We start from the raw sequence: 15,837 nt of genomic DNA, 5'->3' as shown, positions 1-15,837 counted from the left end.
CTATTTTAAAATCGGACACCGCGATTGCATAAAGGAGTTCTGTATCTATAATTCTTAAAATAATTGTTATGTTTTTTGTGAACGTTTATCGTGAGTAATTTAGTAAATCACCGGAAGTGTTCGGTGGGAATGCTAGTTCTGAACGTCACATGCTAATGTAAAAAGCTGTTTTTTGATAGAAATATGAACTTGATTGAACAAAACATGCATGTATTGTATAACATAATGTCCTAGGAGTGTCATCTGATGAAGATCATCAAAGGTTAGTGCTGCATTTAGCTGTGGTTTTGGTTTTTTGTGACATTATATGCTAGCTTGAAAAATGTTTTGCTTTCATTGTAAAGCCTTTTTGAAATCGGACAGTGTGGTTAGATAAAGGAGAGTCTTGTCTTTAAAATGGTGTAAAATAGTCATATGTTTGAAAAATTGAAGTTTTCGGATTTTCGAGGAGTTTGTATTTTGCGCCACGCCCTATCATTGGATATTGGAGCGGTGTTCCGCTAGCGGAACGTCTAGATGTAAGAGGTTAATGCGCATGCACATTTGCAGTACTTGACCGAACGTGCGAACAAAAAGAAGGGATTTGGACATATATATGGACTTTACCGAAACAAATTAACATTTATTGGGGAACTGGGATTCCTGGGAGTGCATTTCGATGAAGATCATCAAAGGTAAGTGAATATTTATATTATTTCTGAGTTTTGTTGACTCCACAAAATGGCAGGTTTGGTTTCGTGTCTGAACGCTGTACTCAGATTATTGCAAAATGTGCTTTCACTGTAAAGTTTTTTTAAAATCTGACAGCGGTTGCATCTATAATTCTTTGAATAACAGTTGATTATTTTATCAACGTTTATGATGAGTATTTCTGTAAATTGATGTGCTCATTCACCGGAAGTTTTGGGAGGCAAAACATTTCTGAACATTACACGCCAATGTAAAATGGGGTTTTTGGATATAAATATGAACTTTATCGAGCAAAACATACATGTATTGTGTAATATGAAGTCCTATGAGTGCCATCTGATGAAGATCATCAAAGGTTAGTGATTCATTTTAGCTGTATTTCTGGTTTTTGTGACGCCTCTCCTTGCTTGGAAAATGGCTGTGTGGTTTTTCTTGTCTAGATGCTGTCCTAACATAATCTAATGCTATGCTTTCGCCGTAAAGCCTTTTTGAAATCGGACAATGTGGTTGGATTAACGAGAAGTTCATCTTTAAAATGGTGTAAAATAGTTGTATGTTTGAGAAATTTGAATTATGAGATTTTTGTTGTTTTGAATTTGGCGCCCTGCTATTTCACTGGCTGTTGGCAGTGTGTCCCGCCGGCTAGCGTCCCACATACCCCAGACAGGTTAATGGCATTATATCAAGCTTTCCACAGATTTCTGTCATCAAATCTTTAAGCCAACGAGCGTAGAAAACGTGTTTCCAGACTGGAAGCCTGGCCCCTCGGCATGTCTTTTTTGTTGTGGTTTGCAGCAGTACTTACAGCTGTGTTGACATGACAACTGGGTCTGATTTCCAAACAGAAAGCTATGAAGAGCCATGTAAACTGTTCTGCTCACTGATTGAACATTGCATACAGTCAGTTGCCTAAATTAGGATTGATTTCTATCTCTTGCTACGCAAATTGATTTTGTCCCCCCACACCAAACGCGATCACGACACGCAGGTTGAAATATAAAAACAAACTCTGAACCAATTATATTAATTTGGGGACAGGTCAAAAAGCATTAAACATCTAGCTAGCTAGCTTGCAGTTGCTAGCTAATTTGTCCTATTTAGCTAGCTTGCTGTTGCTAGCAAATTTGTCCTGGGATATAAACGTTATTTTACTTGAAATGCACAAAATCCTCTACTCTGACAATTAATCCACACATAAAATGGTGTGTTTAAGTTTGTGCGTGTCTTAGGGTCACCTACATCACATGCGCTAACATAACAGATAGGTTAATTACATAGCAATTCAATCTACAATGTTGTTACTACAGGTGTTGATATATACCTACAGCATAGCTAATACACACTTAATGTAAAGTGTGTTCAATGTTTCCTCAAGGTCACGCAGCCATTTGAACTACTTGGGATGGACCTTATCGGCAAACTGACACAGACAGACAGCGGACACCAGTGTATCTGTGTTATGATTGACTACCTCACTAAATGGTCACAGGCATAACCCCTCCGCACAAAGTCTGCTAAGGAGGTCACAGACTGCATAATCAAATTTTTCTGTCAGTTTGATGCACCCAAACGTATACTCACAGACCAAGGGAAGGAGTTTGTCAATGAGGTAAATAGTAACTGTGTTACTCAACTTTAATATTTATTTAAATGTCTTCAGCTTTATAAAAGTTTTTTTCCCCTTTTATAATAAAAACTCAACAAACATGTCTGCAAGACTCTGGCGATCCGAAGAAGTCTCTGCGCACCGTACCATCCCCAGACGAATGGATTGTTAGAAAGGATGAACGGGACAATACACAGGTATAAGCAACATCTGTAGACTGATGTTATAACATATTTAACAGGCAGTAGTGGTTTTGAGTTCATCAACTGCAATGTTATAAAAATGTTCACATTCTAAGAATAACTTGTGTCAGATTTACCTTCATTGTCTTTCTTTTTTTCCTGTCAGACCATGTTCCATCTGGTGCGGAATTTTAACAGGCAGTCATCCGAGCAAGCTTTCTACATTCACACCTTTGAAATGACTGGCATTTGGGGGAGCAAGAAATCAAAACTTAAGGTTGGTTGGATTATTCTCATAATATCATAACTTGTGTCATATAATTTTCTATTCAATCATGTTTTCAGATCCATCTCTACATTAGTGGGCCAAAAACCAAAAGAGTGGGACAAGCACCTTGATAGCGTAATGTATGGTTTAAGAACCAAGAATCAAATGACAAAATACTCCCCCTTCTACCTGATGTTCGGTAGAGAGGCTCGCTACCCGTCAGAGGGTTCCAGAATATTACAGGGTTGGTGTACATCATTTTACATTCTAGTTGATTTGAAAAGTGCAGACTGTCCTTGTAAGTTTAAATTAATATCAGAAATGTATGTTATAGATTGACAGCAGTGTCGAGGAGGTCTTAGCACTGGAAGACTTAACAGAAGATATGCTGAAGCTCAGTGAGGTTCTTCAGACTGCCATGGACATGGACTGCTGAGGTCCAGAGTAAATCCTCCAAAAAAACTAAAGGCACAGTACCAAAACTTAATGTGGGTGACAGTGTGGAGGGTAAATATCTGAAGCCAGTTAAACTAGATCCCAACTATCTTAGCCAATATACGATTCGAGGTCTCGAGGGGAAAAGTGTGGACTTGGAAGATGACAAGGGGGTTATCTTCCCTAAAATAAGCGTGGATCACCTGAGGCCTCATGTAGAGGAGACTCCTCAGATCCCTCATAAAATAAAATCAGCAGCCTCCACAGCCACCAGACCAACAGCCTCCACCTCCAAAACCACCACACCAGCAGGTGCAGCCTCCACACCAGTGGCCTCCACCTCAACAACCACTACACCAGCAGGTGCAGCCTCCACAGCCACTACACCAACAGCCTACACCTCCACAGCCACCACACCAGCAGGTGCAGCCTCCACAACCACCACACCAGCAGGTGCAGCCTCCACCGCCACTACACCTCCACACCAGCAGGTGCAGCCTCCACAACCACCACACCAGCAGGTGCTGCTTCCACAGCCACCAAACCAGCAGGTGTTGCTTCCACAGCCACCACACCAGCGGCCTCCACCTCCTCAGCCACCACCTCCTCAGCCACCACACCAGCAGCAGCTACTGATATAAACAAATGCATGCATGTAATCTTGTCAGGTTGATCCATTTATATATCTCAGTACACTTACAGGTAAATTTGTCAAGGTGTTGCAGAGGAAAATATGTATATGTGCTGTTGTCTAGAATCGGCCCATATACATCTTTTATCAGGATCTTCACAGAACTGGTCCAAATATGGATATGGAAAGTGAGGTAAGACTGTATTGCACATACAGTATATGTAAACACTGTGTGTGTGATTAATCTGTGTATAAGGAAAACCTAAATTGTTGTTTTTCAGATTTACCTTCATTGTCTTTCTTTTTTTCTGTCAGACCATCAATGCCTACATGTTCCATCTGGTGCGGAATTTTAACAAGCAGTCAACCGAGCAAGCTTTCTACACTGACACCTTTGAAATGACTGGCATTTAGGGGAGCAAGAAATCAAAACTTAAGGTTGGTTGGATTATTCTCATAATATTATATGACAGATTTTGAACTCAAGCAACTGCTCTTTTAAAATTCAGATTGATCCAATGATGTACAAGTACATTATTGGCATCATCAATGAACACAACCACTGGACTGTGACGGTAAGAGCCACTAAGGCAGTACTAAGAACTATATACATAATACAGAATATACATACGTGTGTGCCATATGTATATATTTATGTGTGAATGTAATATGTCTGTCTAAACTTGAAAGGCTATGCTGCCATCCCAAGAGGGCTCTGTTCCTGGACCCAATGGGGGAAAGTGCCAGAAAGATAAAAGGATGCCAGGGGGTGACAAGGTAAAAACTGCTTTTAATATTATTTTTTACAATGGAATCAATAAAGTCTTTGAAATGCTATACTGTTATTAATCTCTATATTGTAATCAAAGTGTTTCAAAATGCTGTACTTTTATTAACATAGATGTTCAGATCATTCCTGAGAGAGAAGGGGTGTAATATCTTCAGATGAGCATGTGGTATCCTTCCTCACCCATGTCAACAAGATGTTACTTCTTGTGGGATCTTTGCCTTGAAAGTAAGTATGAGAGTATAAGTAATGCACAATTAACCTACTGAAAGTATACTGACTAAATGGCAAAACAGAACTGTCAAATTATATTAGAGCTGTGTCATTGTATACTTGCGAATTAGAATCTTAAGTGTAACATAATTTTGTTGGGGAAGACTGAAATGCCCATCAAAATGTTTTCCCAGGTTCTGAAGGAGTCGTCGATTGTCTTTTCAAATACAAAGATGTTATCATGAGAAAAGAAATAGCAGTCACTCTCCTCCAAAACACTGGTATGTTCAGTTTCTAATTTAATTGTAGATAAAAAACATTTATATGGATCTTTCAATGTTATCTTTGGGGGGATTTCAGCAGGCAAGAACATTTTCCTGAGCCTCATTTTAAGTGGGAGAAAGCAGGCCTTTTGTAGCGCCTGGTTGAAGGTCTGCATTTGGTTGTGGTGCACGCTATGTCTGAGGAACTGAGAAGGCGATAGGACTTTTTCAGTGCGTGTAGCTCTAACTTCTTTAGGAAGCCCATGGTGGCTGCACAGTACACTGGGGAAAAACTGAAAATACTTCTTGATCAGCAATGGACTGGCCACCTCGCCACTGTCAGTCATGAAATCAAGTCACATCACAGATGCTCGGTGAAATCGAGTCTTCTCGTGCATATGGCACAGATGTGAGATTTGAGGCCACAGGCTTATTTAAAGCAGTGACAGAGCTGCGCTTCATTGTTTATTGCTAACATGACCCACAAAATCCTGGGGTTCCTCGACCATCCTACAAACTGCAGTCAATCTACTGATCTGCACACCAGTATCAAACTTGTCCGCAATACATTTACATTTTAGTCATTTAGCAGACGCTCTTATCCAGAGCGACTTACAGTAGTGAACGCATACATTTCACTAATGTTTTTCTCCGTACTGGTCCCCCATGGGAATCGAACCCACAACCCTAGCATTGCAAACACCATGCTCTACCAACTGAGTCACACGTATGGGTGCTTTGAAAAGCTGCAATGTAATGTTCCCGTTCACTATTTAAAAAAAATCTAATCGTATACAAAAACAGGTGTACCTATATATACAAATAAAAGACAAATTAAAGAGCAGCAGTAAAATAACGGGGCTATATACACAGGGGGCACCGGTGGCGAGGTAATATATACATGTAGGTAGTTAAGAGCAGCGGCTGCGTGGGGGGGGGGGGGGGCAAATGCAAATAATTGTCGTCAGCAAACGTTATGGTGTTGGGAGTTGTGGGTGAACAGGGAGTAAAGCGTGGCAGACGTGTTGATGCCTACCCTTACCACCTCGGGGCGGTCCCGTCAGGAAGTCAAGGACCCAGTTGCAGAGGAGGTTCTCACATAGGTGTTCCTTTTGTCCAGGTGGGAAAGGGCATTGTGGAGTGCGATTGAGACTGCGTCATCTTTGGATCTGTTGGGGCGGTATGCGAATTGGAGTGGGTCTAGGGTATCCGGGGGGGATGCTGTTGATGTGATCCATGACCAGCCTTTCCAAGGTGGTAAGATATGCAATTTTACCTGCTAAAATTCACAACTTCAATTAATCCTTGCCACACTTTTGTACCATCTCAAACACACATTGCGCCACAAATAAATGCTGTGAAGTCAAACATTAGGCTGGAGAGTTCAAGGTTCTCACATTTTGGATTATTTTTTATTTCAAAACAGTTGCACACGGAAATTTCAGATACATAAACTTCGTTTGTAGAGGACGTTACATACATGCTGTACAAAAACTGAGAAGACTTCAGTTAGTAAACAGGCATACTCTTCTTGAAATCCATTTAAGAATTATAAAAGGTATCATCCTTATTCTCAATGGCCTTCCTCATTTCTACCAGTAGAGGGCAGCCTTACCCTGTTCTTGGAGTTAATTGAAATATAAAATGACAGTAATCTAGTTCAGGTTTTCCCAAACTCTCCGCCCGAACCTCTCAGATTTGACAGATCTTATAAATTAAAGAAATTAGAAGTTAAAAGACCCCTTTAAACCTCATGGTTGAAGACTGTCCAGGCAAACAAAAAGTGTGAAACCCTTGAAAGTGGAGAAGGAAAAAAAGATTTTAAAAAAAAACATCCATCACCATAGTCCCTCTCAATCAGCAGTGCAAGACATAGTCCCCCACTCAGGTAGAAGGCAGACTGGAACCGTGAATATATTTGTCTCTGGTGCTTTTACGGTTTCTTGGCAGTTTGTAACAGGCTGGAACAACTGACGTTAGGGTTTCTTGAGTGGAAAGGCAGGAGGTAGGACCCGCTGTGAGTTGTTTTTCACCCATGGGTGGGCAATTACATTCCGCAGCGGCAGCCGCTTGGAGGGGCTGTGGCGGAGCAGCTTAGAGATCAGGTCCCGAGCCCCGTCAGACACCACTTTGGGGAACTGCAGGTCCACCTGAGACATGGAGGGAGGAGATGTCATTAAATCACTGTTCATACCTATGCATTGGTTACTGGATGAATTGGTCAATCATTCTCTGAATAAATTACAACTAGGTTGCATAAAAAGCATTTTCTATCTAGCAGATACTTAAGTGCTACACTTTGAATTTTTGCATTGCAATTTCAGAAAATGTCATTATCTCTGGCACTAATAGTGGAATGATGGTGTTTCAGAGTACAACTTATCCTCCAGTGTTGTGATTGGCGGTGATATTCGCCTATTGATTTCTCTCAAGGTATTAGGTGGTCAAACTGGGAAAGCTGTTGACTTTGTGGTTGTTTCCCCTAGTGGAAATCAGTCATTTCCTGGTTGCTAAATTGCTAGTGTAGGAATCATTGTACCATTAAATATCTTTCATACATACAGTTGAAGTCAGAAGTTTTCATACACTTAGGTTGGAGTCATTAAAACTCGTTTTTCCAACCACTCCACACAATTGTTAAACTATAGTTTTAGCAAGTCGGTTAAGACATCTACTTTGTGCATGACACGTAATTGTTCAGACAGATTATTTCACTGTATCACAATTCCAGTGGGTCAGAAGTTTACATACACTAAGTTGACTGTGCGTTTGAACAGCTTGGAAAATTCCAGAAAATTGTCATGGCTTTAGAAGCTTCTGATAGGCTAATTGACATCATTTGAGTCAATTGGAGGTGTACCTGTCTTTCAAGGCCTACCTTCAGTGCCTCTTCGCTTGACATCATGGGAAAATCAAAAGAAATCAGCCAAGACCTCAGAAAAACAATTGTAGACCACAAGTCTGGTTCATCCTTGGGAGCAATTTCCAAACGCCTGAAGGTACCATGTTCAGCTGTACAAACAATAGTACGCAGGTATAAACACCATGGGACCACGCAGTTGTCATACCGCTCAGGAAGGAGACACGTTCTGTCTCCTACAGATGAACGTACTTGGTGCAAAAAGTGCAAATAAATCCCAGAACAGCAAAGGACCTTGTGAAGATGCTGGAGGAAACAGGTACAAAAGGATCTGTATCCACAGTAAAAGGAGTCCTATATCGACAACCTGAAAGGCCGCTCAGCAAGGAAGAAGCCACTGCTCCAAAACCTCCATAAAAAAGCCAGACTACGGTTTGCAACTGCACAGGGGAACAAAGATTGTACTTTTTGGAGAAATGTCCTCTAGTCTAATGAAACAAAAATAGAACTGGTCGGACATAATGACCATCGTTATGTTTGGAGGAAAAAGGGGGAAGCTTGCAAGCCAAAGAACACCATCCCAACCCTGAAGCACGGGGGTGGCAGCAGCATGTTGTGGGGGTGCTTTGCTGCAGGAGGGACTGGTGCACTTCACAAAATAGATGGCATCATGAGGAAGTAAAATGTGGATATATTGAAGAAACATCTCAAGACGTTAAAGCTTGGTCGCAAATGGGTCTTCCAAATGGACAATGACCAAGCATACTTCCAAAGTTGTGGCAAAATGACTTAAGGACAACAAAGTCAAGGTATTGGAGTGGCCACCACAAAGCCCTGACCTCAATCCCATAGAAAATGTGGGCAGAACTGAAAAAGCGTGTGCGGGCATGGAGGCCTACAAACCTGTCTCAGTTACACCAGCTCTGTCAGAAGGAATGGGCCAAAATTCACCCAACTTATTGTGGGAAGCTTGTGGAAGGCTACCCGAAACATTTGACCCAAGTTAAACAATTTAAAGGCAATGCTACCAAATACTAATTGAGTGTATGTAAACTTCTGACCCACTGGGAATGTGATGAAAGAAACAAAAGCTGAAATAAAATCACCATTATTCTGACATTTCACATTCCTAAAATAAAGTGGTGATCCTAACTGACCTAAGACAGGGATTGTTTACTAGGATTAAATGTCAGGAATTGTGAAAAACTGAGTTTAAATGTATTTGGCTAAGGTGTATGTAAACAGAAATGCAGCCCCAAACTTGCAAAGAACCTCCACCATGCTTCACTGTTGCCGGCAGACACTTATTCGTGTACCACTCTCTAGCCCTTTGGCTGTAGCAGAAGGCAGTTTGTTTGCCGAACTATTTCAAATTGACTCATCAGGCCACAGCACCTGCTGCCATTTTTCTGCATCCCAGTTCCTGTGTTTGTGTGCATAGTTCAGTCGCTTGGCCTTGTTTCCACATTGGTGATATGGCTTTTTGGCTGCATGTCTTCCATGAAGGCCACTTCTGACCAGACTCCTCTGGACAGTAGGGTCCCACTGTTTTCTGTCAATTCTGAGCTGATGGCACTGCTGGACATCTTCCGATTGCGAAGGGAAGTAAGCATGATGTCTCATCTGCTGCAGTAAGTTTCCTTGGCCGACCACTGTCTATGGCCCTCAACGCTGCCTGTTTTTGTGCTTCTTCAAAAGAGCTTGCCTCACCTTGTTTGGCTGTTCCTCAACCTGTTTTAGTCCTCCTACACAGCCGTTTCAGTTAATGATTGTGTTTCAACCTACATATTGATGATCATTAGCACCGGTTTGGTATAATGGTTTAAATCACACCTGACTATATGCCTACAAAATCCCTGACTTTGTGCAAGTGTACCTTTTTGCTGTTTTGAAGACAAAGGGTGGTCACACCAAATATGGATTTGATTTAGATTTGTTCACTCACTGCATTTAATTAATATCATCTATGTCCATTTTTGAAAGCATTCTTACTTCACAGCATTTTCCCACACCTGCCTAAAACTTTTGTACAGAACTCTATATTATACAGAACCCTTGACTTTTTACACCTTGTTACGTTACAGCCTTATTCTAAACGTGATTAAATCGTTTCCCCTCATTAATATACACACAATACCCCATAACGACAAAGCAAAACCAGGTTTAGAAATTTTGGCTAAATGTATTAAAAATAAAAACTTCACATTTACTTAAATATTCAGACCCTTTACTCAGTACTTTGTTGAAGCACCTTTGGCAGCAATTAGAGCATTGAGTCTTCTTGGCACACCTGCATTTGGAGATTTTACCTTTCCATCATGTTAACAATGGCAGATTTCCAGTTAAGTATACATTTTTTTCAAGATGATGAGAAAAGTATCATCCAACCCATCGGGTATCTCAATGTAGCCTCATATCCCAATTATTGAAATATGCAGACAGATTAAAAAATACTTTTTAACTCCACCCATAACTTTTGTGAAGTATTTTCACAGCTGTTTGAAGCTGGTGGATACTTTCGTTTTGGTCCACCAGCTTTGAAAACAGCAGTAAAAACTATATTTTTTGTTATTGAAAATACATGGTCACAGTGATTTAGACAGCTAAAAAAGGCCCTGAAGCATCTGTGCATGATTCTTTACGCAGTCTCTGCTCTACTTGTAGAGAACAGGCTACTCTATGGTTGCTCGCTGTACATCATTCAAAACACTGTAGGCTACTTCAAGAACACTGTATAACTCAAGTTCTAAATGCATATCCCCACGAAATTGATTAAGATCAAATGGTTGGTATGCAGATGCTGCATGGACGAGTCACCGGTAAAACTTGAATTAGCGTTCACGATTGACAGTGAGAAATGTGAAGGCAGGTTCTTGAGTAGAGCAGAGATTGTGTGTAAAGTAGAGAATCCCGCACATGCACAGAAGCTTCGGGATCTTTAGCTGTTAGGAAGAGGGGTCCAGAAAAGTCAGATCCGCAGCCTCTGCCAACAAGTTAATGACAATCTAAAAATGCAAACCTTTGTGATGCGCTTGTACGTTTCAGAGTTGCTGGCGGTTTCAAACGGGGGTTTTCCAACTAGGCACTCATAGCAGAGCACCCCAATGCACCATAGGTCCACCTTCTCATCGTGGGGCTTTCCCTCAATCATCTCTGGGGGCAGGTAGTCCAGTGTTCCACACATTGTATGGCGCCTAGAGGGGCAAGTCAACAAATACATATGTGATCGGGTTTTTAGACTGACCTATATGTACAAAATACACCGTCAAGATGAAGAGGAAGGAAAAACATGTCTCACAGTGAATTAATGACAATACTAGGGCTGACCCTAATTATTTGACTGGTTGATGTTGGTGGAGCAAGATTTTTTTTGGTCGGGCAGTTGCAAATATATAAACTCAGCAAAAAAAAATAAAATAAGTCCCTTTTTCAGGACCCCGTCTTTCAAAGATATTTTGATTTTAACGAATTAACTTCACAGATCTTCATTGTAAATGGTTTAAACACTGTTTCCCATGCTTGTTCAATGAACCATAAACAATTAATGACTATGCACCTTTGGAACGGTCATTAAGACACTAACAGCTTACAGACGGTAGGCAATTAAGGTCACAACTATGAAAACTTAGAACACTGAAGAGGCCTTTCTACTGACTGAAAAAACACCAAAGGAAAGATGCCCAGGGTCCTTGCTCATCTGCATGAACATGCCTTAGGCAAGCTGCAAGAGGCATGAGGACTGCAGATGTGGCCAGGGCAATAAATTGCAATGTCCGTACTGTGAGACGCCCAAGACAGCGCTACAGGTAGACAGGACGGACAGCTGATCGTCCTCGCAGTGGCAGACCACGTGCAACAACACAGGATCGGTACATTCGAACATCACACCTGCGGGACAGGTACAGGATGGCAACAACTGCCCGAGTTACACCAGGAACGCACAATCCCTCCATCAGTGCTCAGACTGTCCGCAATAGGCTGAGAGAGGCTGGACTGAGGGCTTTTAGGCCTGTTGTAAGGCAGGTCCTCACCAGACAGCACCGGCAACAATGTCGCCTATGGGCACAAACCCACCGTCGCATGACCAGACAGGACTGGCAAAAAGTGCTCTTCACTGACAAGTCAAGGTTGTCTCACCAGGGGTGATGGTCGAATTCGCGTTTATCGTCGAACGAATGAGTGTTACACCGAGGCCTGTACTCGATTTGGATGTGGAGGGTCCGTCACAGCCTGGGGCAGTGTCACAGCATCATCGGACTGAGCTTGTTGTCATTGCAGGTAATCTCAATGCTGTGCGTTACAGAGAAGACAATTTCCTCCCTCACGTGATACCCTTCCTGCAGGCTCATCCTGACATGACCCTCCAGCATGACAATGCCACCAGCCATACTGCTGATTCTGTGCGTGATCTCCTGCAGGACAGGAACGTCAGTGTTCTGCCATGGCCAGCGAAGAGACCGGATCTCAATCCCATTGAGCACGTCTGGGACCTGTTGGATCGGAGGGTGAGGGCTAGGGCCATTCCCCCCAGAAATGTCAGGGAACTTGCAGGTGCCTTGGTGGAAGAGTGGGGTAACATCTCACAGCAAGAACTGGCAAATCTGGTGCAGTCCATGAGGAGATGCACTGCAGTACTTAAAGCAGCTGGTGACCACACCAGATAACGACAGATTTTGATCCCCCCCCCCCGTTCAGGGACACATTATTCAATTTCTGTTAGTCACATGTCTGTGGAACTTGTTCAGTTCGTGTCTCAGTTGTTGAATCTGTTCATACAAATATTTGCACGTTAAGTTTGCTGAAAATAAACGCAGTTGACTTCTTTTTTTTGCTGAGTTTAGTTGATTTTATTAAAAACAGTTTGTCTATGGAAAAAAATGTACATTTTAAAATTGACAAATCAATTGGTCAGAAGAACAGACGACTTTCAGTTGACCAAGATTTGTCGGGGACAGCTATATTGAGTACGGTCACATTCAGTTTATTTTGCTGGGATCCGTTTGAGCAAGTCGAGGCTAAGAATCACGTCACTAATCGCTTGATCACATAATGAGTAGGTATTTGGAACTCAAAGTGATTTGTAGATTAGCAATTCTGCGCAATCTGCCTGCAATATAAACACACATTGTACCAAAAATAAATGCTGTGAAGGCAAACAGGCTGGAGAGGGTTCTGTTCAGGGTTCCCTCACCTTAGGGATGGTGCGTGGACAGACCAGCCAAAGTCTGCTATCTTCAGCTCCCCTCGGAATCCCAGCAGCAGGTTCTCAGGCTTGATGTCCCGATGGATCACCTTTCTCTCATGGCAGTACAGCAGCGCATCAGACAACTCCTCCATGTACTGACAAAGAACATTTTACAAATATTTATTACGACAGACTACTACATGTGATGCATTTAAAATGCTAAGTCAGTCATGTCAGCCTCATGAATCTACCTGCCAAAACTAGTCCATAGAGGGAATATTCATATCAAGTTAATTATTTTAGCATCTATAAACCAAAAAACCTTTCAGTTACAAAATGTTATGATTGGAGGTGTTCTTGGGAAAATACAGAGTGAAACAAAACAAAGGATTAGTAAGAATAGGTTCATTATCTTGTCGACCATTATAAATAAATAAGCCTGCAACACTGATTCCTGTCTTACTGTAGCAGTGCGCTGGTCATCAAAGCGTCCACATTTCTGCAGCTCTTTGTACATCTCCCCCTGCGGTGCGTACTCCAGGATTAGGAAGACCCTGGTGCGGTCATGAAAGTAGTTGTAGAAGTGCAGGATGTTGGGGTGTCTAAAGGAAGGAGGAGAGAGCAAGGATTTAATCTCAGTTTTCCATAATCTGAAAAGTTAACACAATGACCTAAAGGAATTCATGGTCAGTTTCAAGTCCTAACTGAATGAAGTACATTGCATGATATTGGTTAGGGCTTGGACGCACTATTTTTTTCCATGGCAAAAATTAAAACAAAGCAGACCACACTATGTAAAATATTGTGTGCTATAGCTCGGAAAATAAATGTGACTCTGGATGACAGCATAATGATGTTTGTTTCCAACATCAGGGCTGTTTTCCTAAAGAAGTTAAATCCCCTTGTTTTGTTTCCTTGCCACAATACTGGTATTGTTTGACATAATGTTGGTGTTAATCAACATGCCACAACATTGCCTGCAGAAATACAATAGTAAGGCAACATCAACCCATACCACTACATCCAAAAGGGCTGGTTTTCCAGACACAAAATATCCATTGAAAATACATTTCATTCCAGTATTATGTTTCAATCTGTGTCTGAGAAACCACCCCTTTAAAAATGGGATAAAAGTCTGAATCAAAACTATTGACCTAAGGTGGGACTGAATCTCGATCTCCCTCCTGAGCTGGTGCTCCACGCCTTCTTTCTCCATCTGAGACTTGAAGAGCACCTTCAGCGCCACAATGAAGTCCAGCTTCTTATCCCGGGCCAGGTAAACGTTCCCAAACTTGCCTTTTCCGAGTGGCCGCCCAATGTCAAAGTCATCGATGGTGAATTTCCTGCATAAAGAAAGCTGATGTTGCTAAGCCACAACTTGAATGTACAAATATTTTACAAGAAAATGGGTATTTTAGATTAAACACATTTAGTGTCAGGCCATGTATTATTTACTTTGCTAGAGCTGCACTGGATGAAGACTTGGCAAGCTCTCTCCCAGGACCTTAAGGAGATAGGGATACAGAATTTTGCAACAGAAGTGGTGGTGTGATGTGGCATCTGAAAAGTTATAGAAACACCGCAGGCAAAAATAGTAGCTACAGAAATGTACCTGTAATTGCTTTTTTGTCTGTAGCGTCTGGTGCAGAGGGCATTTGAACTCGCTGAGGACCCAAAGAAACCATTGGAGTTGCCATCTATCGTGTAGAAAGAATATCCTGGATTAAACCCAATTGCCTCCAGCTCCCAGTACTGGTACAACGTTCCGAATTGTCATTTGAATGTAATAAATTCATTCAAATGGTAGCTAACTAGCTAGACAGCTAAGACGGACATCTAGCCTTAACTAGCCAACGTTATTTGCTAGTTACGTTAACGTTAGACACAACACGCTCAAATTTCAGATGGAAAGGATGGGAGCAAAAATAGAGAAAATATATTTGTGGCGAAACCTACCGGTCTATGTAGCCCTTTAGGATCACAATTCTCCTTATTCTGCAAAGAGATGGAATAGTTTATTAAGTACTTCAAGTTAGCTCCACCATTAAGCTAATTTTAGCTAGCCAACGCCATTTTCAAACAACGCTGGATAGCTAGTAACGCTTTAGCTAGAGACAACATCAATGTGGGAAGAACCTTGATAAATGAACAATTAAACTCTTACCTGCATCATACTTATGTATGTGACATAAAACGTTATTACGATAATTCTGAACGCAAACGTTACACTGTTGTCTGTTTAGACCGCCAATCTTTTAAAGACACTGTGTTGTCGTGTGTGATTGGCTACCAAATGTATAACTCCTTGTCGATTGGTCAGATCAGCAGTAACCCGTCCAATTGGTGGCAGTAATGCACCATTAACATTGGATGCCAACCGTCGTTGAACCCCCCCCCCGAAGAAGAAGAAGCTCAGCAGTGACGCGCTTCCGTTTTACTTCCTATCGGCCTGCGTTTTCTCAAAGACTATATTGACAAGAAATTCGAGTGACCGCTCTAACAATGGAAATACATGTTCTTCAATATAGAAGGCAGGCGGGAGGAAACAAGATCAGGTGGGACCATTCTAGGCAAGAAAAGGGCAGATATGCGTGTGCACAATGGGCATAGAGATCAGTGGAGGCGCTGAGGGGAGGATGGCTCATTATAATGGCTGGAACGGAGTAAATGGAATGGCATTGAGCACATGCATTCCATTTCATTAGCTCCGTTCCAGC

The 15,837-nt window shown here is 41.8% G+C and overlaps 1 protein-coding gene across 1 annotated transcript; it reads right to left on the bottom strand.

Annotated features, from left to right (window-relative positions):
* Positions 1 to 6,462: 6,462 nt before the first annotated feature.
* LOC115152346 (aurora kinase B) lies at positions 6,463 to 15,409 on the bottom strand. Its single transcript, XM_029697115.1, has 9 exons — positions 15,285 to 15,409; positions 15,077 to 15,115; positions 14,733 to 14,817; positions 14,576 to 14,624; positions 14,275 to 14,463; positions 13,584 to 13,722; positions 13,127 to 13,275; positions 10,955 to 11,129; positions 6,463 to 7,225 (listed from the first exon to the last, which is right to left on the bottom strand). Exons 1-9 carry the CDS (start codon positions 15,291 to 15,293, stop codon positions 7,052 to 7,054), a joined length of 1,008 nt encoding a protein of 335 aa, XP_029552975.1. The 5' UTR covers positions 15,294 to 15,409; the 3' UTR covers positions 6,463 to 7,051.
* Between the last annotated feature and the right edge of the window lie 428 nt (positions 15,410 to 15,837).

Source organism: Salmo trutta, chromosome 17, assembly GCF_901001165.1.
Source record: "Salmo trutta chromosome 17, fSalTru1.1, whole genome shotgun sequence".
Taxonomy (NCBI): Eukaryota; Metazoa; Chordata; class Actinopteri; order Salmoniformes; family Salmonidae; genus Salmo; species Salmo trutta.
The sequence above is the reverse complement of the archived record's forward strand: the minus strand, read 5'-3'. Positions and strand labels throughout refer to the sequence as shown.

Coding starts and splice junctions, on each gene's coding strand:
- LOC115152346 (XM_029697115.1), bottom strand. Junction 11,130..13,126: donor GTCCACGCACCATCCCTAAG/GTGAGGGAACCC, acceptor TTGCCCCTCTAG/GCGCCATACAATGTGTGGAA. Junction 7,226..10,954: donor CGTACAAGCGCATCACAAAG/GTTTGCATTTTT, acceptor TCCATGTCTCAG/GTGGACCTGCAGTTCCCCAA.